The sequence below is a fragment of the Schistocerca piceifrons genome, chromosome X, assembly GCF_021461385.2.
Source record: "Schistocerca piceifrons isolate TAMUIC-IGC-003096 chromosome X, iqSchPice1.1, whole genome shotgun sequence".
Lineage (NCBI taxonomy): Eukaryota > Metazoa > Arthropoda > Insecta > Orthoptera > Acrididae > Schistocerca > Schistocerca piceifrons.
In genome coordinates this window covers 561,243,647-561,270,650 of record NC_060149.1, presented here as the reverse complement: position 1 = coordinate 561,270,650, position 27,004 = coordinate 561,243,647, and the positions used below count along the sequence as shown (strand labels likewise).

The 27,004-nt window shown below is 42.5% G+C and overlaps 1 protein-coding gene across 1 annotated transcript in view; it reads right to left on the bottom strand.

Annotated features, from left to right (window-relative positions):
* Nucleotides 1-27,004, bottom strand: part of LOC124722072 (melanocyte-stimulating hormone receptor-like) — a 170,390-nt gene that overhangs the window by 11,734 nt on the left and 131,652 nt on the right. Inside the window, exon 2 of the mRNA XM_047247270.1 lies at nucleotides 9,293-9,723. Coding sequence (XP_047103226.1) covers nucleotides 9,293-9,717 — 425 coding nt within the window. The 5' untranslated portion in view covers nucleotides 9,718-9,723. The remainder of the gene's footprint in view (nucleotides 1-9,292; nucleotides 9,724-27,004) is intronic.

Sequence of the window (27,004 nt, the reverse complement as noted above, 5' to 3'; positions counted from 1 at the left end):
CCGGCCAGGGGAGGAGAGGTTGTTGCGTAAGGTTTCTGACCAGCAGATTTTGTGCAGTGTCCTGCTTTAAATACCAAACCTCCCCACAATGTCTCATGAAGTGAGCGCATGTGACACAGTTGACGACGATTCGTCCGTCGGATGGGAACGTTAAGCTTGGCGGCCTCCTCTGTCTCCCTTCTTTCATCATCATCATCATCATCATCATCTTCATACAAACATTACTATACAGACACACACACACACACACACACACACACACACACACAAATATATGAATGTAGTAGTGGACCAAGTTGCAAATAAGTTAATAAAAATAAATATTATAGAAAGGCAAGAGGAAGTGTGTGAAGATGTGATGGAAGATATGATACCGATTGTTCTAAGACTGGTCGGTAAATTTCAGGCAGAGAACTAGAGGACCGAAGACTTGAGTGTAAGCAACCGAATGGTTGATCGGACAGCCAAACGCTTGTGCTGCAAGTGGTGCGCATTAAATCCCTGACGGTAATGCGAGAATCCTACTTGAAACTTTACTTAGGGTTCTCGTAGGTTGTCGTCAGGATAATCAAACACATCGCATGCGACCATGGCTAGAAGTTGGAGGCTGCAAGTGTTGCAGTTACGCCTGCAACACACTAAAGGGGCAACTGTCACCCTGATTCGTTGGCTAGGAAGACAGGAGGTGGACGTGGTCTTGATCCTGGAAGCCTGTCTGCACAAAGGGGGTGTTTCAAGGCGCGGAGGAAATGGAGGTAAGTTGATTTGTACTATGAATCTAAAGAACTGCTGGACATGCATTTATGATAAGAACAGAATTTGATTCATGTTGATGACGGACTCTTGTTTCAGGGACTTAGCTACCTTCAAGATTAAGCAGCGTGAGCAAGGCAGCACGAAGGAAATGGTATTGGTCTCAGATTACTGCTCTTTCCCAGGAGGTGAATAGACTGGTAGAAAGCTGCTCTCGGCAGAATGAACAACTGATGGTTGGTTGTGTGGGGAAGCAGCGACAAAAACAGCAGAGGTGAGTACTTTCTCGCACTTTTACTCTGGAGTAACCTGCATATCCTGAATAGGGGCAGGAAACCTACTTTCAGGAACGAAAGGGAAGAAGTAAATGGACATAACTTTTGGGTCCATTCTACTGGGTATCTATGTCGAACAATGGCATGTGGCGTTGGAGCCATCATTATCTGATCACACGTGTATTAAGTTTTAGGCTGATCAGGGTGTTACACAGATCATGGCCTACAGGAGTAATAGGGAAACAGAATTAGAATCTTACAGAAAACACTTCAACTTACTCTTATCTGACGTCAGAACTTCTACAAGGAATCCAACATATTTTGAGAAAATGTCAGACGCAGTAACATCTGCCATTATGACCAAGTACTTATAAATCTGCCCCATCACGAAGAAATATACAGACAGGAATGTACCTTGGTGGAACTTCTACATGGGATTGTAAAGGAAGACTGATCCACCTTGCATGACGAAAAGAACAATTAGTAAAATACTGAGAGGCATCACCAAATAAAATCTGGCCAATAAGCAAGCGAAACTATCGTCCTGGAAGGTACTGTATAAGGAAGTAGAAGGTACAGCTACTTTCGTCAGACTTCACAAAATTCCCGCCGGAAAACCATATAATTCAGGAGATTCTATAAGAAAGGAGGATAGTTAATATACTAGGACAGTGGATGAGACGCTGGATGTGCACCTCAAGACTCATTCCCCTCAAAACACTCTAGCAGACAACATAGACTAAGGCTGAATCCCTGCCAGGCCCTTGTATACAGATAATGAAAGGAATAACTGTAAATCTGCCAGAGAATGTGTTGATCAAAAAAAATCCAGTGGACGTAGGGAACATTTGAACCACTTAAGTCACCTCAAGAAGATGGAATCATTCTCTCTCTACTGCAACAAGCAGGGCTGAGTTTTTGGAGATTTGTATTCAGGGTGTTTAGTGTCAGCCTAGCAGATGGAATCATTCCTAATGCTTGGAGGAGAGTGAGGGTAGCTTTCATTGCGAGCCAGAGAGAACTGATCATACCAAGGCCAACGTTACAACACCAATTATTCTGTCCATCTTTTTTAAAAAGACATTATAATAAGTTGGTTATTGGGCTCGTTATGGAAAGGAGGGTAACTAAGGTTCCTCTACAGGCAAACCAACAGACATATCATCAGGTAAATCACTTGAAATAGTTTTCTCCAGCTTATTGGGAAGGTGGAGAACACACTTCACTTTCAGGAAACTGCTCTATGCATCTTTTTGGATATCGAGGAAGCTTTTAGGAATACGACCTTCGAATCAGTGGTTAGGGCTATAGAAGAACATCATACGTAGGAGGATTAAGACAGCGTTAAACAGAAGAAAGGTGGGATCGAACATGATGAATCATAAAATGGTGACCAACACTATTAGGGGGTGTCTACAAGGATGGGTTTTGTCCCCAATACTGTGGAACCTAGTTATGACTGAACTCACTGAAGCGTTAAATATAGGAGGCTACTTATGTCAAATATACGCAGACAAATTAGTCAAAATAAAATTTTGCAAGTTTGGTAATACTTTAGAACTGTGCACTGAATATTGTGTGAAACTTGTGCAGGAAACAGCTTCTAAGATTCAGCCCCAAACAAACTGTTGCAGTACCATTTCCGAGCAACCATATCCAGCACAGGTACTGGAGTCTTACGATTCACGATGGAACTGTATCTGTAGAGGGGCTAGCGAAGTATCTACGAGTAACCCTGGATGCGAAACCATCATGGACCCTCACATAAAGAATACACGCTTCAAGGCAAAAAATGCTCTTCTGAGCTTTATATAAATATGAGGAAGAAACTAGTGTCGAAACCCCAAGAGTATGTACTCGGTATACATCATCGTAGTAAAACGAATGACAATTATGGGGCGACACTGTGGTTCAAGAAAGCAAAAAAGAAGGTCGCTGCTATAGAGGTTGGCAATGTGTAGGGACTCACCTGCTTAACAATAAGACTGGACATTAGCAGCACACCCACTGCTAGAATGGGGAACATGCTGGGCGTGCCACCCGTACACCTGTGGGCTAAAATGGAGGCAGCGGCAGGATCATACGGGCTAAAAACTGGAAGTAACTGGACACCCTTAGGATATTCTGAATCCCACACCAAAATAAGGAATGTGGTCCTATGTAAAATCGCTAATCTGGTCTAAGACTTCCATTCAGTCCCACGTTGCCCAATCTGGTATGGCAGGTGAAGATAGCAAAACGAAAGCGGAAATTTAAAATTTTACGTTAAAAAAATCGCTCAGACAAGAGAAAAGTACAAACATACCACAATTTGACTGTGGAACAGAGTCCCGTAGGGACAATATAGTAAGAAGCTTCTCTGGTGTAGGGAAACTGCTGAAAGATTTGAAAGAAAATAAATCACAAGGTTCGGATGGAATCCTCATTCGGTTTCTCTGAAACATTGGCCCCTTACCCAGCTTGCATTTATCGTGAATCTCTCGGCCAGCACAAAGTTCCAAGCGACTGGAGAAAAGCGCAAGTCCCTACAGTATATAAGAAGCATAAAAGGACAGACCCGCAAAATTACAGACCAATATCCCCAACTTCGGTTTGCTGCAGAATTATATAGCATATTCTGAGTTAGAGTATAATAAATTCCATATTTCTAGATTTCCGGAAATCATTGGCCGAGGTGTCACACTGCAGGCCGATAACGAAGGTAGCAGTATATGGAATAAGTTCACAAATATGTGCATGGCTCGAATATTTCTTAAGTAATGGAACCCAGCATGTTATCCTCGATGGCGAGAGTTCACTAGAGATAAAGGTATCGTCAGGAGTGCCCCAGGGAACTGTGATAGGACCCCTGTTGTTCTCTGTATGTACATGCTTGATTTAGCGGACGGGATGGGCAGCAATATCCCGTTGTTTGCTGATAATGCAGTGGTGTAAGCTAAAGTGTCAAAGTTGAGTGACTGTAGGAAAGTACAAGATGACTTAGAGAAAATTTTCTAGTTAGTGTAACGAATGGCAGCTAGCTCTAAAAGTGAAAAAGTGTAAGTTAACGCGGATGAGTAGGAAGAACAAACCTGTGATGTACGGATACAGTGTTAGTAGTGTCTTGCCTGACACAGTCAAGTCGTTTAAATATCTAGGCGTAACGTTGAAAAGCGCTATGAAATGGAACTATCACGTGCGAACTGTCGTAGGGAAGGTGAGTGGAGGGCTTCGGTTTATTGGGAGAATTTTAATGAAGTGTTGTTCATCTGTAAAGGAGAACGCATGTACGACTGTGATGCGACGTATTCTTGTGTACTGCTCGAGTGTTTGGGATCCGTAGCAGGTCTGATTGAAGGAAGACGTCCGAGCAATTTATAGGCGAGCTTCTAGATTTGTTACTGGTAGGTTCGAAAAACACATAAGTGTTACGGAGATGCTCCGGGAACTCCGATGGGACTCCGTGGAGGTAAGGTAACGTGATTTTCGAGAAACACTATTCTGAAAATTTAGAGAACCGTCATCTGAAGCAGACTGCAGGAGGATTCTACTGGCGCCAACATATATTGTGCCTATGGACTACGAAGATTAGATACGAATAATCAGAGCTCATACGGAGGCATATAGGCAGTCACTTTTCCCTCGCTGTATTTGCGAGTGTCACAGGAAAGCAAATGACTAGTAGTGGTACAGGGTACCTCCGCCATGCACCGTACGGCGGCGTGCTGAGAATCTATGTAGATGTAGAGGTAGATAGAATGGTCGCGGAAATTCGGGCTGACTATACAATAACATTCCGCAACTTTAATAAACCTTTTCATGTAACAATCGGAAGTAGGGAGCAGTGGAAGAATGAAGCACAATATGGTGAAGGAGACATAGTCTGCTTTACTGACGGGTCGAAAATAGACGAAGACGCTCAGGACGTGGTATGCGGAAGACAAAGTACACGAGGGGTCGCTATGCCTCTAGGGAAACCGGCCACGGTTTCCAGGCGAAAATATTTGGCATGAAGGTACCCGCAAAGGTGAATTTGCGTAGTTGGTACAAAGGCCGCAGGATCTCCACTCAATCATACAGCTAAGCAGCTCTGAAATCGCTATCAGTCCCTCCAACGAGATCAAAGATCGTTAAAGGATGCCACAAAGACTTTGTTAGATTAGGGGAAAGCGACAGAGTAAACATGTTGAAGATCCCTGGTCATTCAGAAATTAGTCATAATGAACAAGCTGATTAGCTGGCCGGGATATGTGGGATGCCTCGATTTGTCAGACCAGAAACGGTCCTAACCGAAGCTATGCATTAAGAGAAGTTCTGTAATCCTGGGGTTGAACAGGAGACAGACCAAACACTTTGTATGATCAATAACAAGCCATGGAAATTTTAAGGAGCACCTACACACGATGGCTGTAGAGAAAGAAGCCCCTATTTGTAGTCTGTAGGTTAATCTTCTAGTGCGGGGAGTTGGAGAATAAAGGACAGAGAATATTCGGGTCATCAAGCCCTGAAGGAAGTATGTCTAATGAAGGACCAGCGAAGGGCCTCCTACTATTACTTAAGGGTAGTGGTTGGCTTTAATTGAACCACAGGGAGTGAAACTGCACTATTAACCCGGTTTTGGTGCCAGAAATAGAGGGATAGCTCTGCTGTTGTTTTTATCTCCCTCTTCGAAACAAATAAAGAAAAGAAGCGACAGCTGAAAGGTGGAAACAATTATACAGATTTCAATTCAATAAACTGTACCAACAGCTGTACACTTTAAGATTTTTTTTAAAAAGCAACTGGTTTCAACAATTCATTTTGCCATCTTCAGGCGCCGTACGCTTTTTTTTAATAAACGAGCTTAGCCTATAGCGTCACAGAACTGGATATCGTGACTCCCAGTCGTTGTGCAACTAATTCAGACGAAAGTGTGACAGCAATTGATAAGCTGCACAAGGATTGGGATTCACGATATCCAGTTTTATGGCGCTATGCTATAAGCTCGTTGATTTGAAAAAAGCGTATTGGGCCTGAAGATGGAAAAATGAATTGTCGAAACTGGTTGCTTTCAAAATAAAATAAAATTCCTTCAATTGTATGGTTGTTGGTAAAGTTTATTGAATTAAAGAGTATATACCAGACGATGTTCACTGGACATGATGGACCAACAGAGAATTATAAAGATGGTCTTTACAAGGGAAATAAACTTGCAGATAGTATTATTTAAGCGGATGTTAAGATATTTGAAGATGTGATGAAAGATATGATACTGCTAGAAAAATGTGACAGGACACTGAAAGAACTAAGTAGATTAGAGGCCTCTAGAGATGACGAAATTTACACTGAATTATTGGGACCCATGAGAGAACCACTCAAGACGTATTAATCAACCTTTCGTGCAATTTATAAGAGGCAAAATAGATACCCACAGACCTAGTTTATAGATTTAATTGTTAGTAAACTCTTTCCGAAGGTATTTGTCTGGAGTGAAGCCCTGTATGGCACCGAAATGTGGAAGATAAGAAGTTCAGAGAAGAAGAGACTAGACGCAGTTTAAATCTGGATCTACTGAAGTATACTGAAGATTTTATACTGAATCGAATTCGAAGGGAAAGGGAATTTATACCACAACCCCATTAAAAGAAGGGTTCGGTAAACAGAATACATTGTGAGGCTTCAAGGAATCCTTTAGTTTTGTGATGGAGGAAGGCGTTGGGAGTTAAAATTTAGAGAGAGAACAAGATTTGAGTATACTAAGCAATTACTAACGGATGTAGGTTACGAAAGTTATCGAGAGGTGACGATACTTGAACTGGGTGGACATGGATGTAGAGATTCATCCAACTAGCCTCCACACTGATGACAACACCAATAACAATTATAACAACAACAACTCTCTCGAGTAAGTCGTTTCCTTTCGCTAATTTATAATTCATCGTCTAGTACAAAACGTATTCGTTGGAGAATACAAAAACTGGTAGGCTCCACGATGCTGATTGGTGTCCGGGTCGCAAGAGATGAATACATGTTCATGATGCAAGTAACCAGAAAAAAATGGCGTTTTCATTTTTGCTGAGGTAAAAGAACAAATTAGTTGAACTTCATCAAATCTACACGGAGAAAACATCAATGATATCTGAGAGGAATCATTCAAAGTAAGCATGAACATGCAAAGAATTGTAAGTTTAGAATAGTGGGTAAAGTACTTGGCTTGTGAACGAAATGACTGAGGATTAGGTTCTTACTTCAATTTTCCGTTTGGTTGTTCGCATTTACTCTCACTTTCGGTTCAGTTCAGCTAAACGCTGGGTATTTCTCCAAATATATTCTTGAGGAGAACAGTTATGATCCCGGAATTTGCCTTACACCGATTACAACTCTTCCAGAAACCTTGTTCACAATCTCAGGCTACACCATATTTAATTTTCTTGCCAGGAAAGTACTTTGCTAGGCAAATAAATGTAATCTGCAGCGAGGCTACGTAAACCTATTTCCTTTTCTTTAAAATAAGGGAACTAAAGCTGGTAATTTGCTCGGCATGTTCTTGAGTGTACCTATGACACAACTGCCCACTGTACCTTCAATGAAATGAGTCTATTTTGATTTCCGTTTCATGAAAACAAGAGCGCCACCTTTGAGGATGCTGTGATCGTATCCATTGAGGCCGAAAAAATGAATTTCAAACGGCAACTTCTATTGTTTGTGCAGGGTGGTCAAAATAAAACTGTCCCTAAATCTGTTTCCTTAAATTAGTAAGACCGTAATCTAAACGACCCTAGAGATTTATGCGTCCTGAAGTAAGATAAAAGTCGATATCTATATTATCAGAAAAGTGCAGTTACCGCACCCACCACACGTGCAACTTCGACAGGAGTTTATGAGCCGTTCGGTGCACAGAGGACAGTCAGCGAAGGCAGTAAAATTTCCTGCAGTCGAAGATCAGGTGATGTCATTCCTTGTGATTTGCACCTCGGCGTAAGTTGAAGCCTTAGACGTACTCAGACAATTCTTATACATTCGAAGCGCCTCATCTGAACATTGAATCAACTGTTACTGACATCCCTTGCGGAGTTGCTACGCGTGTCTCACAGATTCATAAATTGAGCACATCACTGCATCTACAGCAGCAGAGGTCGTTCCAAGCGTATTGTAAACTTTTCAAATATATTTCGCACCATTCTCGTCACATACATTAGTTTACCTCTCGTTCCCAATGCTCATTTGATCACGGGACATGGCTATGTGCAGCCACTTGGGTAATTCAGGTAAGAATAAGCCTGCATTTTCACAGCGTTTCAGTAGAGCGTTCTGTGTGTCTGTTTGTGAAAAGAACAATGTGACCAGTGTACATTTTTCATTTCTCGAAGGATAATTTACTGAAGATTTGAAATGTAGAAGGTACAAATAGGCCATTACCAGCCAGCATGCCACATAGGCTGTATTACACATCTAGATACAGTATATTACTTCCCTCTATATATAGCAAATTATTTCCACCACACACATTGTATTTAGCCGGCCGGTGTGGCCGTGCGGTTCTGGGCGCTTCTGTCTGGAACCGCGTGACCGCTACGGTCGCAGGTTCGAATCCTGCCTCGGGCATGGATGTGTGTGATGTCCTTAGGTTAATTAGGTTTAAGTAGTTCTAAGCTCTAGGGGACTGATGACCACAGATGTTAAGTCCCATAGTGCTCAGAGCCATTTGAACCATTTTGAACTCATTGTATTACATATTTCTTTTTCTTTGACATTTGCATGTATAAATTATATTCTCATCAGCTAGGCAGAAACAAATTGTATAGAACCATTTTAACAAACGTTGAACACTCAATTCGCTGTAACCTTAGAGAAATTTTTATGTTATGTTCCTTATATTATATAAAAAGCATTAAAAATGTATACCACTAACGTTGCAATACTGAGAAGTGTTTGCTGTAGGATTCAGAATTATCCGACCCACCTTACATTTGAAGGCGGTGGGTTACTGTTAATGAGATAAATAAATAAATAAATAAATGTACATTTGAAACTGTGTTCACGTAGTGGTCGTCATCGGTCAACAATAGCAGCTGATAACCGCTACATTAATTATGGATCGTAGTTACTAGCGGGTAAAATGCTACAGCACTGAGCACACCAGTTTTGAGTCACCTTGGAGGACTGCACGAACCCAAGTTGTATGCTACAGTCTCCACGAGTTATTTCTTTTGGAATGATCATTGCTTCGTTATGAAAGAAAATGCACGATCTTTTTCTCGCAGTTCTTCAGAACGAATCAACTGTGAAGCATTGCAGAAGCGTACCTGAGGTTCATTATCTTCCTGTACTGCAGGGCATGCATGACAGCCACATAGCGATCCAGGGCGATGGCTCCCAAACTGTACGCTGAGGTCATGTGGGCGCTGCTCACGAGGAAGAAGCGCAGCACGCAGCTGAACCTCCGGGAGCCGAGCACGTCCTGCGCCCAGCAGAAGTAGCGGAAGACGAGGAAGTAGCCGGTTGCGACGCCGACGTACGTGTCGGCCAGCGCGAGGTTGGCGGCAAAGCGCGCCGAAGCGGCCGTCCCGTGGACCGGGTAGTGGCGCCGGTAGCGGCACACGGACGCCACAATGAACGAGTTTCCCAACACCATCAGAGCCAGCACCGTGTAGTCGATGGCTGCCTGGCCCGCCAACAGGGGTACGCCACCCACCTCATCGCTGACGCCACGGTCCAGGCAAGACGACATCACCAGCTGTAGGCCGACAGCACGAAGTGACAACAAGTTCACATTCATTTTTTTAATGTTTATACCCGGGCTCGGTGAGGACATGATTACCACCCTAATTCACTAGTTGTAGCATAATGTTGTCATTTTAAGGAAGGAGTGTCCTGTCTTTAAAAGTGAGCAAATATCATTGTCAAATAGTACTACACAGCAGTTAGAAAATGAAGCCTTTCATAGTATTGAAACACCAGTACATCGTAGTCAACATGTCTATAAAAATGGGTGGGTATCCGAAACGAATTGTCTATACAGAGCGTATCAAAATGAATACACTGGTTTTAAGGCTATGTAGCATATATTACATCCAACTTACAATTACAAATAGCCCATGAAATGAAAGAGCAACTCAGTTTATCTTACAGGAGTTCAGTGTGAGCATCACTCGTCATACATCGAGTCGATAGGCGAGTTCTCCAAAAACCTGTATGTGTCTGTCTGGAGTAATCGTTGTAACAATGCTCTTTCTGAAGTCGGTTTGATCACCAGGTAGCAGAGGCACATACACATTATACATTATGAATACCCAAAGGTAAAACTCGAATGGCGTCGGAGCGTGTGTGAACTGTCATCCAAAACAGGTTCTGTCATCCGGCTCCTTGCAGTTATTCCAGCTGTCGGGTACGACGTTATTTAACCAATCGCATACTGAGTTATGCCCATGAGGCAGCGCACCATCTTGCTCTCACGTCAAGTTTGTGGTTCATTTTCTTCCAGTTCAGTCGAGTACGCGATGCAAAAGCGAGCAGATCGATGCGAGCGAGCGGCCGAAGCAGCAGCCTGGGCATCGCAGGAGCCTGCCGATTGCTGTCCGGCGGTGCCTGCGCCGCCGCCGGACCCATCGGCCACCCTGCTTACTACGACACAGGCTACGGCGGACGGGAAACAGCTTATGACGACATCGGCTTCAGAAACGGTACACTGTGGCAGCACCACGGATGACAACAACGGTGGACCCAGGCCCCGGTCACGGCCGGTCAGCCACTGTCCTCGACAACGTTCGCGTTCTGGCATTAGAAACACCTCCACGATCGGGATTGTTGCTATGGGAAATGGGACCCCATCACGATTCCTATCGGTTCGCAAGCTGAAGACACAAGCTAATCGATTACTAAAGATGACAGGAAATGCACGAGCAACAAACCAGGAACCGCGCCGCCAGGCACGCTCAGTTATATCAAACAATGACACGAATACAGAATCGGACGAGGACCTACACACATGAGCCCGCCTCCGACTCCGACATCGACCACCACTCGCGACTGACGTCGATGCTGACCGAGATTTCCAATTTGTACGGTGGAATGAGACTGGACGCAAGAGGAAAAACTCACAAATCATAGACATCGGCCAACTTCAGTTACCTATCCGACATCCAATACTATCGTCCCTCTCCAGACTGGCGAAACACATGGACATCACAGCACAACTGACGACTACGGGAGCAACTACTCAACCTACTCCGGGACCATCTGCGAAAGCTCCGATACCAATGACCAAAATTCCACCAATCACAGTTCAGTACACAGGATGGTAACTCTCTCTAAACGCAGAACTGAAGAAACACGTCCATGGACCAACCAATGCCGTCTACAAAGATGACACCAACAAATATCATTTGGAATCGATCACAGACTAGAGACTGTGTCTTCGCTTCTTTCTGAATGCAAAAATTCTGTTCTTTACGGATCAACCACCAGCTGATAAGTCACTGAAAGTTGAGGTTAAGTACATGCCAGCGGAGATCACTGCACAAACAGTTGAAAAAGAACTTCGATCCCTAAGATTTTCACACTCGTCGATTCATCAGCTCAAATCTACCGATGAACAGACCAATAAACTTGTGTCTCAACCAATCTACTGTGTTAAGCTCCCTGCAGGTTCAACCCGTTAGTCTATCTAAGATGTGTGACACATTCTGGGTACTAAGATAAAATTGAGAGTTATCGGCCAAAGGAAGGATCCCCACAGTTCAAACGCTGTCAGCGGTTCTTGCACATGGCATACTCCTGCTCTCTATCACTCTGCTGCGTCAAGTGTACTGTAAATGACCCATCCATGGAATGTACCACGACTGCCACTCAGAAACCGAAGTGTGGCAGCTGCCAAGGTGAGCATCCTATTACTTGGGGGGGGGGGGGGGGGGGGAGGAGACTTCCTAGATTTCAGTAGGCACTGAAAATCTACACGGCACAGCGCCAAGTAGCATCAGTTTGCCAGCAGTAACAAGCCTCAAACCCACCAGCACCACAGATGCACACCCCAAAACAGTTCCTGTCACTGCAACCAAAGGCAGTGCCATTGACTTCCACAGGAAGTCCACCTAACCGCTAGAACTCACAACCGCCAACGGCAGCGGCTTCAGACCAACCTACTTTTACCTTTTGTGAACTGTCTCAGATGTTGTCCAGCATCTCTGAATTTATGTCCACAGTCCCCATTTCCATCGGATCCTCCTATGTGGAGATCTAAATGCGAAGCGCTACAGGTGGAAGTCTGACTGCTGCAACCGAAGGGGAGAACAATTCCATCTCCTTGAAAAACACCTGGGCAATTACCGTCGGCTCTGATGATCCGACGCACGTTCAGCACAACAGGACCCATTGCTCTGATGATCTCGATGTGGCGATGCTAAAGAATCTCCTTCTCGAACTCCAACTCACCACCATAGTGGACCTCATCTCAATCCACAACCCAGTCATTGGTACAACCTGGACCACATGCTGTTGCCCACAACTATGGTCACAAACTGCGATCAGTACACTACATGGCTCAACAACACTGTCAACCCAACAGTGGACGTTTCAAGCACTGAGAGAATTGATGAGGCCGTCTCAGATTTAACAGTGAAAATCAAACGATCATTCCGACAAGAGTCAATTCACGCCACACACCGAATTTGGCACTATAAGGCTTTTTATCCCTTACTGCAAGGCCTCAATACGCTCAAGAACAGGGTACAACACCGATGGAAACAGTTCTGCAACGCTGTGCTAATTCACAGCTGCCAATCTCTACACACATGACGTGACATCCGTTTTTCAAACACTTATGCTTGCCCTCTGCGGTGGATTATGCATGTGAAACATTGTGTCGTGATAATGGAGATCGGCTGTAGGAACTACTGAAATATTGTATGAATGAGCACTTCTGGCCATATCCGAAAGAAGACACCACACGGAATCCGCAGCTGTACTACGCATTATACAAACTGAACGTGGAGGGAGGTGAAAGGAAAGGAAAGCTTCTGATAACATCAGCAGCAGACGGACTGTATGTGGAATCGCCGGCGACAAGTGAAAATGTGTGCCGGCCAGTGTGGCCGAGCGGTTCTAGGCGCTTCAGTCCGGAACCGCGCGACCGCTACGGTCGCAGGTTCGAATCCTGCCTCTGGCATGGGTGTGTGTGATGTCCTTAGGTTAGTTAGGTTTAAGTAGTTCTAAGTTCTAGGGGACTGATGCCTCAGAAGTTAAGTCCCATAGTGCTCAGAGCCATTTGAACCATTTTTTTTTTGAAAATGTGTACCGGACCGAGGCTTGCACCTGGGATCTCCTGCCTGCTAGGCAGTTGTGTTAACCACTGCGCCATTCGGATACAGAGTTAATCGCAAATGCTCGGATTATCTTCGCACGCTCCCCGGCCGACCTGCATTCCCCTCTAGCACTACCTATCAGCAGTCCTCGTTCGTGTCCTCCATGATCGCTACATTTATTCCGCAGCTCGTGGTCTAGTGGGCAGCGTTGCTGCCTCTGTATCACGGGGTCCCGAGTTCGATTCCCGGCCGGGTTGGGGATTTTCTCTGCCCGGAAACTGAGTGTTTGTGTTGTCCTCATAATTTCATCATCATCATCATCATCATTCGTGAAAGTGGAAAGACTGGACTGTGTAAAAATTGGAACCTCGTACGGGCGCTGATGACCGTGCAGTTGAACGCCCCACAAACAAAACTTCATCAACATCATCGCTAGTTTCAGATTCCCGCTGGAGGTCGAATGATATTGTACGTCCGCGCCGAAGGTTGTGGATGTCCGAAAGAACATACACCACACATTCATAAAACTGATTCGCGTGAATAAGCAATGAATTCACAGTCTTCAGTGAGGATGCACAATATGTTTTGACCTCCGGCGGAAATGTAAAATTAGCGAGCATGGAGGTCACGGACGGGGCCTGCAAATGGGTGGCGCTAGGTGGAAGTATGGGTCGGCAGGGGAGCGTGACGACACAGTCCGGGCATTTGCGGTAAACACTGTGTCCTGATGTCGCAGTGGTTAACGCAACTGTCTACTAAGCAGGAGATCCCAGTTTGGAGTCCCGGGCTGGCGCACATTTTCACTCGTCACCGCCAATTCTGCGTAATGTATCGGTGCAGGTGATATAATCAGATCTTCTCCTTTGTCTTCTCCCCCCTCCACCACCAATTTACATACGACGATATTGTGTGACCTATGCGTCTTCCACTGATTATAATCTCACTTTCGTATCGGTTAACTCTAGACGTGATGCCATGTTCAGTGCTCACCTTTCCGTAACAAACTGCTCAGATATATTGTCTACAGCCCACATTACAACGCCACTAGCAGCAGCATTAAGGTGTCACACACGACCATCTTGAGCACCAACGGAATAATACGCATCGATGGCAGAGATTGTTGTCATATAAGTTTATTGGGACAGCCATGAGCCGTGGTAGCTACATCCACATGACATTCGCCCAAGCAGGTCATGCGCCTGAGAAGCAATGACGATGGCAATATAAGTGAAAGTGGGTTCTCTTGTCGCAGCTATTTCATGCTGATCATCATCAACTACGCTAGGCCACGGTCTTCTCACCACCACTGTTTCTGAATTATGGGTACGACGTCGCCCCACTTCGCTGGACTGAGCTGTTGTTATCATCTCACTCTGCTGTACTGCCACAGGAATTTGCCTCTGTCAGCTGTGTTTGACTACTGTTGATGCTCTTGGAAACATGTCCTCTGGATTCATATAAAAGTGACCTACGTTGAGTGGAGCGATCTGAATTTGATCACATTATTATCAAATGCAACTGATTGCACACTCTGACAGACGCTGAACATATGGAACTTCAAGTACCTGTTTCTTCTGCCTCGTATATTTACTTGTGGACTGTTTTCTTCGGATGCAAGAATTCGGCGGGTAAAGTTTTGATAATATCTGATCGCCAGTGTATACTGTAAATATAAATGTATTTATTTATTCCTGTAGGTTACATTAGGGACAATCGTTCCTGTGACCTTTGGCCATTCAATCAAATAGACGTAAGTGAACAGGCATACACATGCTCACTTGCGTTCATTAAATTCAGTGATCGTAGAATCACGTATTTCGTTCGACACAGAATCATATGGACAACTGGCGACCAGTATACGGTCATACGGAGAATGTTCACAGTGATACGATTGTTTAAGGAAATGTGTACTAGGCTTAACTAGACGATGAATCGTCAGCAGATTCGAAAGGAACATAGGGTGTGCCCACAGGCAGTGTAGTTAGATCGGTAACGTTCTCATCAAAGATAGTCGTATTATCGTGTGTGACGAGAGTACTGGAAGGCGTTAGACACAGAGCTACATTGCCGGCTTGATAACCTGAATACGATCACACAGAGTCCCTTCACAAATATTAGATAGTTTCAAGAACCCAGTAGGTTGCTCTAGAGCTGAGCTCTCAACAGAAACGAAAGGAAAAACTGGCGTTCGAAAAGTCAGCGTAATAGGACCGCTAATTTTCTCAAGACACACCTTCCGTCCAAAGAGATACAAGACCGGTCTTATTCTGATTTATGATGACGCCAGCGTAGCAACTACGGTGGCAGCTTGAGCTAAAGCCGTAAACAACAGACATACGTTTGACCTATCAGTTCCGAGCAGGGAGCCTTAGGCAGTGGACGTGCGGCCATAGTGTGTAAACGTTGTTGATTAACACATCACAAGGGTGCGACAAAATGAACACCTCTACATCAAGTATTCCAGATATTCTCTAGAACGTTTTGAGGAAGAGAAAAATTTATGCAAAATCTGTCCACACACCTTGACTCCCGAACAGGAACAACGACGCGTGGACGAATGCCGCATCTTGACTACCATGAAAAACGCGGAAAATTCTTTCCTGAAAAAAAAACATTGTCACTGGTGAGAAGACTTCGCGTTGCCAATACGAAACTATCACAAGACTGTAACGTGTGGAGTGGATCTCTCACAGTTCTCAAGGACAGGAGAAGGTGGGAATGTGAGCGCAAGTTGAATTCTGCAAGACCGAAGAAGGTGCGAATGTGAGGCACTAGTTGAACAACATCCCAAAAATTGACTTTCCTGACATTTTAATATTGTTTTGAAGACGTTCTGTATGAACTGGAGTGGGGGCAGGGCGGGGGGGGGGGGGGGGAGGGAAGACTTGTAGAACACTTGAAGTTTTAAAACCACAGTCTAGACAGTTCTCTACTTTTTATTAATCCAGTTCCGATATATTGAGACTGTAGATAAGCAGTTATCGTGTATGGGCAACAGTATTTCCAGAATGTTCACTGATGTTGGTGTTGTCTGCAGCAGTATATCATAAATTGGTCAGTGTTGGGAAGCAAATGAAGAACGACCAACAGTGTATATTTATTAGGTTGGTGCATATGTTTATAGAGGTTTTGTTTTGCATGTTGTTATCCAGGTTGCTGTGGTTTCATTTATCGATTGTCATTTTTTATTTGTAGTTCACTGTTGCTATTTGAGTTAACAACTTGTCATTTTGGGATTTGGAGATAGTGAGGAGAGCTGTGGGCCACTGGACAGAGCACGACAAGCAATTGGTTTTCTCGTTTTAAGGAGAATCGTTTTGACATTAGTGACTCTCCACGTTCTGGAAGAACTTCGGGATTTGATGAAGATCGTTTAAACGCTTTAATCCACAATGGTCGGCAACAGTGTACTCCAGAAATGGCGGATGTCATTACTTGTGATCATTCCATCATTATACGACATTTGCATGCAATGGGAAAGGTTCAAAAATCGGGTGCACGTAGAGCGCACGTTTTGAGTCAAAATCTGTGGCCATATCTGCATCTCTGCTTGCTCGTCATCAATTGCCTCGTGAACAGCACCGACCATTCCTATCCTGTAACGTTACTGGTGGCGATAAATGGTGTCTTTATGCTAACACAGGGGAGAGAAAGGAATGGGTGAGCGCAGACAGAGCAGCAGTTCCCCGTACAAAGACTTGCGCGCATCCACAAAGATGCGTCTTCTGGAACAGCCACCATGTGATGTACTATGAACTGCTTCCTGTGGTGTAACTATCATTGCTGACATTGGAGGCCTACAACAGAGACGTATTGCACTTGCAACGCGACAACAACAACAACCAGGAAGACTGTGTGAAATGATGCTGCTCATTCCGCACCCACTTTATTCACCACTTCAGATATTCACCGTTTCCACTATCTGTCGAACTGCCTTCAAGGAACTTACTTTTGGGCTGAACATGAGCTCTGAACATGGCTCGACGAGTTCTTCACCTCGAAACCACTTGATTTCTACAGTCGCGGAATGGAAAAGTTACCCCAGCATTGACAGAATGTTGTAAATAGTGAAGGAGAATGTAATATTGATGACTAAAATCTCTCTTATATGTATGAGATGTGTTTGTTAAGGGAATGGAAAAACGCTACGAATTTATGCATCAACCTAATATTTTCTTCTCAGTATGACAGCTCTTTCTAAATGTCTTCAACGCTACGTTAAACCCTAATTTTCCTTCCTTTCTTCCATCTTCAAATGTGTACAAACGCAGAATTATGCCAAAATAAAATACTAAAAGCTTACATCTGAAGTCTGGCGGGAATACAAATGGATGACTTATATTTTTTGGGTCGGGAAGTGCAATGCAACAGTTAATGAGACAGCGGCAAGACGCTAGTGCCTTCTCATTATATTTTAACTTTCCGTCAACAACCAAGTCATAACAGACGTAACTTAACCAGAGATTTCACAGGGATGTGTTACGATATCGGCCGTGTCTTTCTCAAAGGAACATTCACAGCATTTGTTTTAAATAACTTAGAGATCAGCCTAAATCTGGGTGGCAGAACGGGAATAGCATTGTTGCTCTTCCTGAAGGCTTGTTATCCACTACACCAGCTCAGTGTTCTGGGACACTGCCCCACTGTTTGTAATCCTTGTCAGGCTGCCCAGGCAGTAAACGTATAAGGGTTGGCCAAAAATATAGAAACACCAAACACACAGCACAGTATCATACTTAACACATTGTAGGGAACCCTTTGGCATTCAAAACAGGTTCCAGGGTCCCGGAGGGGATCACTATATGTCCTGAATCGTTTTGAAGGGAATCTTATACCATTCTGCATGCAAAGTAGTGGAAACTTCACATAACGATGAAGCTGATGCTAGTCACGCACTTCTCTCCTAAGTAGACCACAAAGGCTCAGTACCAGTGAGATCTGGTGATTGTAGCGGACAGGGAAGATGCGACAATAGATCCTTGTGCTGAGAAAACCAATCCTGAACGACGCACGCTGTGTGAACAGAAGCACTGATGTCGACCAACACCAGCAATCTACCCACGACCGGACTTACTTAGCTACGACATAATGTACTCAAACGACACAGAACACTGTTCTGATCACGAGTGACCGTTACAAGGTATTAAGAGCATTACACAAGTGCGTTTAGTCGTCAAATACAACGGCTCAACGTGCAGGTTGGCTGTCATCTTAATTTAGGTTCAGGCATGCGTTTCTCGCGGTGTTTCCATGATTTCGTCCAACCACTGTAGAAAAACACTGAGAGTCACACGATCAAGGTGTTGAAATGGTGATCTATGGAAAAAATATACATTTTTTTCTCGAAATTCCGTTTGGTAAATTTAAAGAACAGGTGTTCGAGACAGGATGAGCAACTATTCTCTGAAGGGATCATGGGAACAAAATAAGACATACTAGAACGTATACAAAAGCATACAGTCATTATTTCCTTACCTTATACGTAGTTACAGTAGGTCCACTACCCTACACTGCACTACATTCTGCACTGTACAGTAATTTGTTACGTTGGACAGAAGGTTGTTTAAAGTCTGTGCGATTTCTTTCTCTCTGGAGCTCTCTCCCGCCAGTGACTCTTAAGATGTCCGTACTGATGCAATCTAGCGGCCTTCTATCCTCTCCCGGGCTACAAATGAAGAATGGTGTCGCTCTAATTCTTTTTTCAACCATTTGCCCTAACTACGAGTATTTCTTTTTAGGGTCTGAACCCACTGTACTGCCGCACTGCTGTTGTGCAAAAATCATCATCTCTTTTGCTGAGCAGCTTATGTTGACAACCAACTGTCGAACATGCAGTATCAATAATTTTTGTTGCTACATGCCTAGTAAGAAAATGACCAAGGCGCGAAAACATTATATTCATTCATTTCCAATGATTCTTGGACAAAGAGTGACTCTTGTTTATCACGCATGACGTAAAAGAGTTAATTTTTTGAAGCGGTTTCCAAAACATATCCTCTGTTTTTATCTCATCCAATAATATTTTAATTGCACCAGTGGCAAATAAAACAAATTTTATTTGAAGTTTCTGCGAAGTTGCATGCACTTTAACTCGTTAACTATTATATGAATACCCTGCTTGTTACAGTTTCCTGCTTCAGTCATGCATACACAACGTGATGAAGTTAAAACACTATAGCAACGCAACGAATGTAAAACATTTCATACACGAGAATAGTGTTCTTAATCTGAACAATTACGATACAGATGTGGATTACACACGCTTGTCTTTCATCATTAAAGAGACATGCCACTGACACTATCATTAACAGGCCAGATAAACTAAAGAAAAGGAAATGAAAACAGTTTAATTCATAACCGTAAGAAACCAAAATCAGATTTTCACTCTGCAGCGGAGTGTGCGCTGATATGAAGCTTCCTGGCAGATTAAAACTGTGTGCCGGACCGAGACTCGAACTCGGGACCTTTGCCTTTCGCGGGCAAGTACTCTACCAACTGAGCATGGGTAGCTCAGCTGATAGAGCACTTGCCCGCGAAAGGCAAAGGTCCCGAGTTCGAGTCTCGGTCCGGCACACAGTTTTAATCTGCCAGGAAGTTTCGTAAGAAACCAAACTTACTGTGCAAATGAACATTACCTGTAAACGATTTATCACAATCCGATCAAAACACATGAACACTAATACATAAAAGTTTGTTTATATGTATGTTTCGTATTTGTGTGTGTGTGTGCGTGTGTGTGTAAGTGTATGTGTATTTGTGTGTTTAGGCGTTCACGTTCGTGCGTGCGGAAGCGGTGAACATGACACCGCCAAATATGCACACTAAAATGATTACGTATTTTTGTTTCAAAAATGTCTCAAAACACATCTCAAATTACACATAATGCTTTGGGTTGCACGTACATAACTTTTTTTCAATTTTTTTTCATTTTATTCGTCTAGACTTGCAAGAGCTTAGCACTTACTCTGTAATTAATGCTGAATATCATCGGCATCAGCCTATATTGAGAAGCATGAGTGTGAATAGACGCTTAATGTAAAGAGAATATGAGAAGGCTCCAATGAAAATGCAAAAACGTAATTGCATTTATTAAACGTGACGTATCTGTAAGTCCAGGAATCGTAAGATGTTAACTACATTCGTTTCAGTCAACCGAAATCTGTTTCTTCATTTCGTGCTTCCCTTCGTTCTCCACTGCATCATAAAAGATTTCTGCCCAGATCTTGCTGATTTTGAGAAGACTACAGTACCAACACGTGACAGAGTAAAGTGGAACACACAGGAACCTATCTGCCCGCCAAGACGACACACTCGTGTGACCTCATCATCATATTTCGTGCTGTTGAGCGGACGTATCACCTGTGAATACGGCAGTAACAGAGATCTTTAGCAAAATGTGGCAGGGAAGATCAACGCGCTGACACTAATAAACGAAAAGTCAAAGAAATGCACTTCATTTTTCTAACGGCGAAAATAACACTGAACGTAAAATATAGTATCTAATTCTAAAATGTTAAGTGTTTTGCTTGTATATCAAGTTCTGCGTATGTGAACTACACTGCAGATTCACGTTGGACGCGGTGTGGTTTTGCAGAAGACGGAGGTTTCGCAAAATCTCATTCCAAATTTCTAACGTCCTCCTGTTGAATATACACTCAGGTAATTCGAAACAACAGGCTTTCATGTTAGCATCTCTTCCCCGAATCCCATACATAATTTGATGCGTCTCCTTCATTTTAAATACAATATTTTGTGACACGTTACAGTTATTGATAGTCCGCCTTCGTAGCGGAGTGGTTAGCGCGAATGATGCTCATGCGGAAAACCCGGGTTCATTTCCTTCGTGCGAGGACTGGAGATGCCATCTGAGGAGCTACTTGAATGAGAAGTAGCTGCTCCAATGTCTGGGAACTTGACAACGGTCAGAGAGCGGTGTAGCTATGTCCGTAACAAAGCATCCGAATGACATCATATGCCATAGGATGGTGATCGATCTGCGTTGCCAAGTCCAACATCTATACTCTGCAAACAACCTTACGGTGTGCGGTGCAGGGTACTTTATTTACCAGTATCACTCCCCCATTTTCCTGTTCCAGTCGGGTATGATTCGCGGGGAAACCGATTGCAGGCGAGCCTACGTGTGGGCTTTAATCGCTCATAATTTTATCTTCGTGGTCTTATAGCAAGGTATATGAATCTCAGTATCGTACGTGCTTCCTTCACATCTAGTTTTATATAATCTTTCCACTTCAAATCGGTCCGTACAACTCTTTAAGATATTTTGTGAAAATAACTGCTTTCAGTGATGTTTCTGCTATTTTGTAACCATACATTAAAGGTTTTTCCGTTTATATATTTGCAGTACTTCATATTTGTTAATGTTGAGGGTCAATTGCCACTCCCTGTATTACGCATCGATCCTCTGTAGGTATACTTGCATTTCACTATAGTTTTCTAGCATCGAGGCATCTCTGTACACAATAGAATCATCCGGTAAAAGCCTCATGGAACTTCAGACTTTATCTACTAAGTCATTATACACAGGGTGTCCCAGAAATGTTGTGACAAGCTTCGAGGATTTGTAGAGGGTGTCTTGAGGAACAAATCAAGGATAGGAAGCCGTGTCCAGAAGTGTTATCCGACGACGCCATATGGCGTAGAAGTTATAGACGCTGGCACGTAATACTAGGCCAAACCCTCTGACAGCCAACATAATTCTGTACGCTGACGGACCGTAGGCAGAACGTGGGCAGTGTTTCTTGTTATTCATTGATAGCGACTGATTGCCTTGATCACCAGTGGGAAAGCTAGCCGTTGTCTAGAAAGGCCTTGTCTCCTATGAACTCGACGCTCTGTTGCGTCATGTGACCTAGGTAATTGACCTAGTGATGGCATCATCCACATTGGTGACGTCATCGCTGTCATCAGTGACATCATCATCCGTACCTGTTTGTAGCTAGGACACTTTCCCCATCCCCTTTACCTCCTTATCTCCAGCAACTTACAGTACAGTATTAAAAATCGAAGATAGAGAAAACAACACATTTGAGTTAATGAAAAATTTAAAATACTCTTCCCCTTTTTACAAGGAAACAGAAACCAATTGTGTGCTTTATACTCCCTCCTCTTTACAGCCAATCAGATCGTAGTACTAATAAGTCAAATTACGTTATTTTTGATGTACTCACCAAGTTATGTCCCCTCCCCCCTCTTGTCTCAGCCAAATGATAGCATGTTATTTAATATCGAACATGGTGGAAACAGCAAAATTGTGATAATAGAAATCCCTCTCTTCTTCATATGTAAAAAGACAAACTGAGTGCTTTATACACCCCCGACGTCCACTTTCTCACCATCAGAGTGTAGAATTTAAATGATGTTCCTGGTATATAGTAACATATTACGTAACCACCAATTGAAAGTTAAAGATATTCAATACTTCCTTGAATCTCAAGTATCTTCATTATTTCGGGTACAAAAATAGTGTGTAAGATAGTTACATTATTTGTGTACCGACCAACTGTGTGCGGTATTTTTTGCAGTTCCCCTCCTCTTTCCAAAGCAGTTCTACAAAATCCAAGTTGATGGAAATAGGCCAATAGCGTGTTTTGTACCCCTTTCCCTCCCCAGTAAACTATAAGCACTACATGCGTAATGGTAAATGCTGGACGCTAAACGGTAAATGGCAGACGTTATATGCTAAATTCTGAAACGGTAAACACTAATGCTAAACGCTAAAGGGTAGACGATAAATGCCTGATGGCAAACGCTAAATAGTAAATGAGTAAAAAGTAAATGCTAAACGGTAGAAGCTAAACGCTTAACGTAAACAATAAATGTAAAATGGTAGACGCTGAATGCTAAACCATTAGTGTCAGGTGCTTCACGTAACGGTAAACGGTAAACGCTAAACAACAAATACCAAGCCGTAAACACTAAACGCCTAACGATAGAACTTAATGGTAAACTGTAAAAGTCTGATGCCTCACACATAACGAATGTTGATCACTGACCATTACTGATTACTGGCCATCTCTGATCACCGACCATGATTCATCACTGACTGTAATTGATCACTAGCATTGACCATTGACCATCATTCATCACCAACCATCACTAATCATTGAACATCAGTGCAAGTATAATTAAGTATCGCTATGATAATTTATGATGCGTAGAAAAGTTGTCAAGTTAAATTATTTTTGTGAAAGTCAAAAACGTTTGTGTACGTAAGCATACCTGTGGATAACATTAAAAATGATTCCAAAGTCGATATATTACGCATCATTTACATAAACACATACCTCTGTATTTCTTACACAAACAATATGGTACAAATCTGCGTTGTCCAGTAATTAGTTCATGTCTCACTCATAACTGTATCAAAATTAACTTATTATTTTAATCTATTACTGAGGAAAGAAATGCTAACCAAACAACAAAAATATTTTCAAGGGGCACTTTCAAAATTTATACTGTGCAAATATAAGAGTTTAGAGCACATTCTACATTGTCATCTACACTTTATACATCATCAACTATTCCAACAATAATTTCTTGCGATTTGAGTAGATATTCGGAAAAACTTCATTAGACAACCAAGACTTTAGTGCTGTATCTTCATTATTGAACTCGAAACGGCACTTAATAGCATTTGCCAGCAAACTGTGTACGTTACGAATAACATAGCTATCTACCAACTTTTTACAATGGAAGAGAAACCGTGGAATAAATACACTCATACCTACCGTACTCTTCAAGAACATCATAGCGTTCGTAAAAGGTATAGCACTCTCTCTGAAGCGAATGTGTTATTCGGTCACTGACTTCTGTAAGAGCTTGCACATCAACAATGACTTTCTGTGTGACAGCTACCGTAAGTACTATTGCAAATGTCACAAGGGTCTTCTTTCAGGGATCTAACATTAAGTATTTCCACTGTGTGGCACTTTTTGAACAGAAACTGACATTTTCATATATACAATCAATCAAGTATCAGTAGTTTCAAAATCGACTGTGTCTTCGTTATTCTCTCTTCCACAATATGGTGCAAAAGACTCTGGGCACCATGTGACTTAACATCTGAGGTCGGCAGTCCCCTAGAACTTAGATTTATTTAAACCTAACTAACCTAAGAACAGGACACACATCCATGCCCAACGCAGGATAATTTGTGTTTGTCAGTGGGGCAGTGACTACGTTTAAAACGACTGTGCAAAATTCTCTGCTTTCTCCTCAACTTGATAATATGTTTGTTGAACCAAGGTGGATCCTTTCCCTCCCCTATATTTTTGCTAGGCACATATTTCTCTAGCATGTGGTGGACAATACGTTTCAATTCCGACCAAAGATGCTCAATATCTTTGTGTCCTGCGGTGAATGCTTGGAGCTGACTATGTCCGGATACTTTTGATCACATAATGTATATCCATTTTGACCTACTTACTGTGATCAAGCGTTGGTCTCCTACTGTTTTAGGCCATGCTAACTTAGATCCGGATACTTTTGATCACAAAGTGTCGCCCAAATCAACAAACCAACCAACTTCCCATCATTACAAAATAGTCGAGTCCTTGAAGCATTATTATGTGTCCTATCACACAATCACCTTTTTTTCGTCATGTTGTGTCATTAATTTGGTTTTTCCTCAGTTCGAGTTTGTATCTCCTCATTCGCATATTCATTCCGTCTCCTCATCTAACCTTCATTACCCTGCTGTAGCATCACATTTCAAAAGTGTCTTGTCTGATCTGTTTCATGTAGACGTTTTACATCCGTACAAAGCTATGCTCCCGATCATCCCCTCTAAAAAATCTGTCATTTAAATTTATATTTAGTGTTGACAATTTTCTCTCCTTCAGAGTTACTTTTCTTGCTATTGCTAGGTGCATTTTAAACGCTCTCCACATCTTCCATCATCAGCTCTTTTGCTCAAAAAATAAAAAAACACATCTACTAGTTTCTCAAATTCTCAGTCTCAAGTTCTAATCTAATATCCTCAGTATCGTCTGATTTGATTCGACTAAATTAAATTATCTTTCTCTTTACTGTTACTGGTATTCAAATAATATTATCTTTTCAGGACACTGTCGAATGGGTTCGACTAATATTACAAGACTTTAGCCGTCTCCGTTCATACTGCAGTGTCATCGATGAACCTAAAAGATTTTGTTTATTTTCGCTGAGCTTTAATTATATTTCTAAATTCTAAATTTCCCTTACTGCTTCTGTAGCGTATCGATAGCAGAACAGGAATAGGTGAAAATACTTGTTCACTTACTTCTCTAGTGCCATGTCTTTTTCATGACCTTCGACTTTTCTAACTACGATGTGATTGCTGTAAAGTACTAGAAAATCTTTCGCTTCCAACGTTTTGGTCCAGGAGCCTTAAGATTTATAGAGAGTGTATTGCAGTCAACATTCTTAAAATTATATTTAAATATATGAGTAGTGTAACAATAGGTCTTCCTTTCCTTAGGCTAACTCATAGAGTCAGTGTCGCCTTTCGTTTTCCTAGGTTTATCTTGAATACAAACCAAACTTTCGCGATGTTTCTCCATTCTTCTATAAACGTTCTGTGCCAGTATTTTGCGACCGTAACATATGAAAGTGTTCGTTCCCCTATAGTCAGAATATCAGCTATTGCTTTCTTAAGAATTCAAATTATTACATTCTCCCTGAACTCTGCCTGAGTGTATTTCACCTCTCTCATGTATTTTTCATACCAGATGGAATTGTTTTCTCACGGTATCTATACCCCTGCAGATTTTAATAATTTCGGGGGGATATCGTCTGCTGTAGTTGCCTTGTTTAGATTTAGGTGTTTCAGTTTTAGTTCTTCAGTTCACAGCGAACAAACTATGGTCAGAGATCATGACTGCTTCTGGAATGATTTTGTAATTTTAAAACCTCATTTGTAAAATTCTGTTTTACTATCAACACAATCAGCTATGAACCTGTGAACCTTAGCTGCTCTTACACATAAACGTGATGATAACATCCACGACTGTATCCAATAGTGGTAATACACCATCTGTAATGTCCGCCATGTCTGCAGTGCGTGGAACTCTACATCTTTTCTGGCGTAATGCAATAATTTTTTCGAGTTACTACTATTGTTTGATCGAGGTATTTGGTGACATCAGACGTAAGTAAATTTGAAATATCATGAAGCAATGTTCAAGTAGTCTCCATGTTCCTATGTTACATATCTTTTTATAGAACGTAGTGCCCTAAGGCTCACTAAGTATTATATAACATAGATTATTGCCATACAGTTATGAGTAAGTTTAGTTACACGCTGAAGGTATGCAGTTGGGTAATGAGCTGTCAATGAAATATGACGGGAAAATATGAAATTTTTGTGCCATCATAAACAGCCTGACGGTCGAGATTGTGGGAGAACTTGGCTAATCGAAAGCTGTTGCTGCGTTGCTTATCGTAATATCGATAGCGGGTAATCATCTATAATTTACGACCGTTGTTGCTATTACCTTCGAAACTAACAGCTTTGAGGAAGGGAAGTCTGAAACGATCAAATTATAGCATAATATCGGGTTACACCACGAAGAGGCACTTTTTCCTTCTGGTAATGAGAAACTAAATTGTCAAAGTCATCATGATTCTTTGTATCTAAGTAATGTGCTCACACTATAAAGAAACTCTGCTTTTCTATGACTAATATGATAAGCACATGTAAATCGAGCATCCACAATGAAC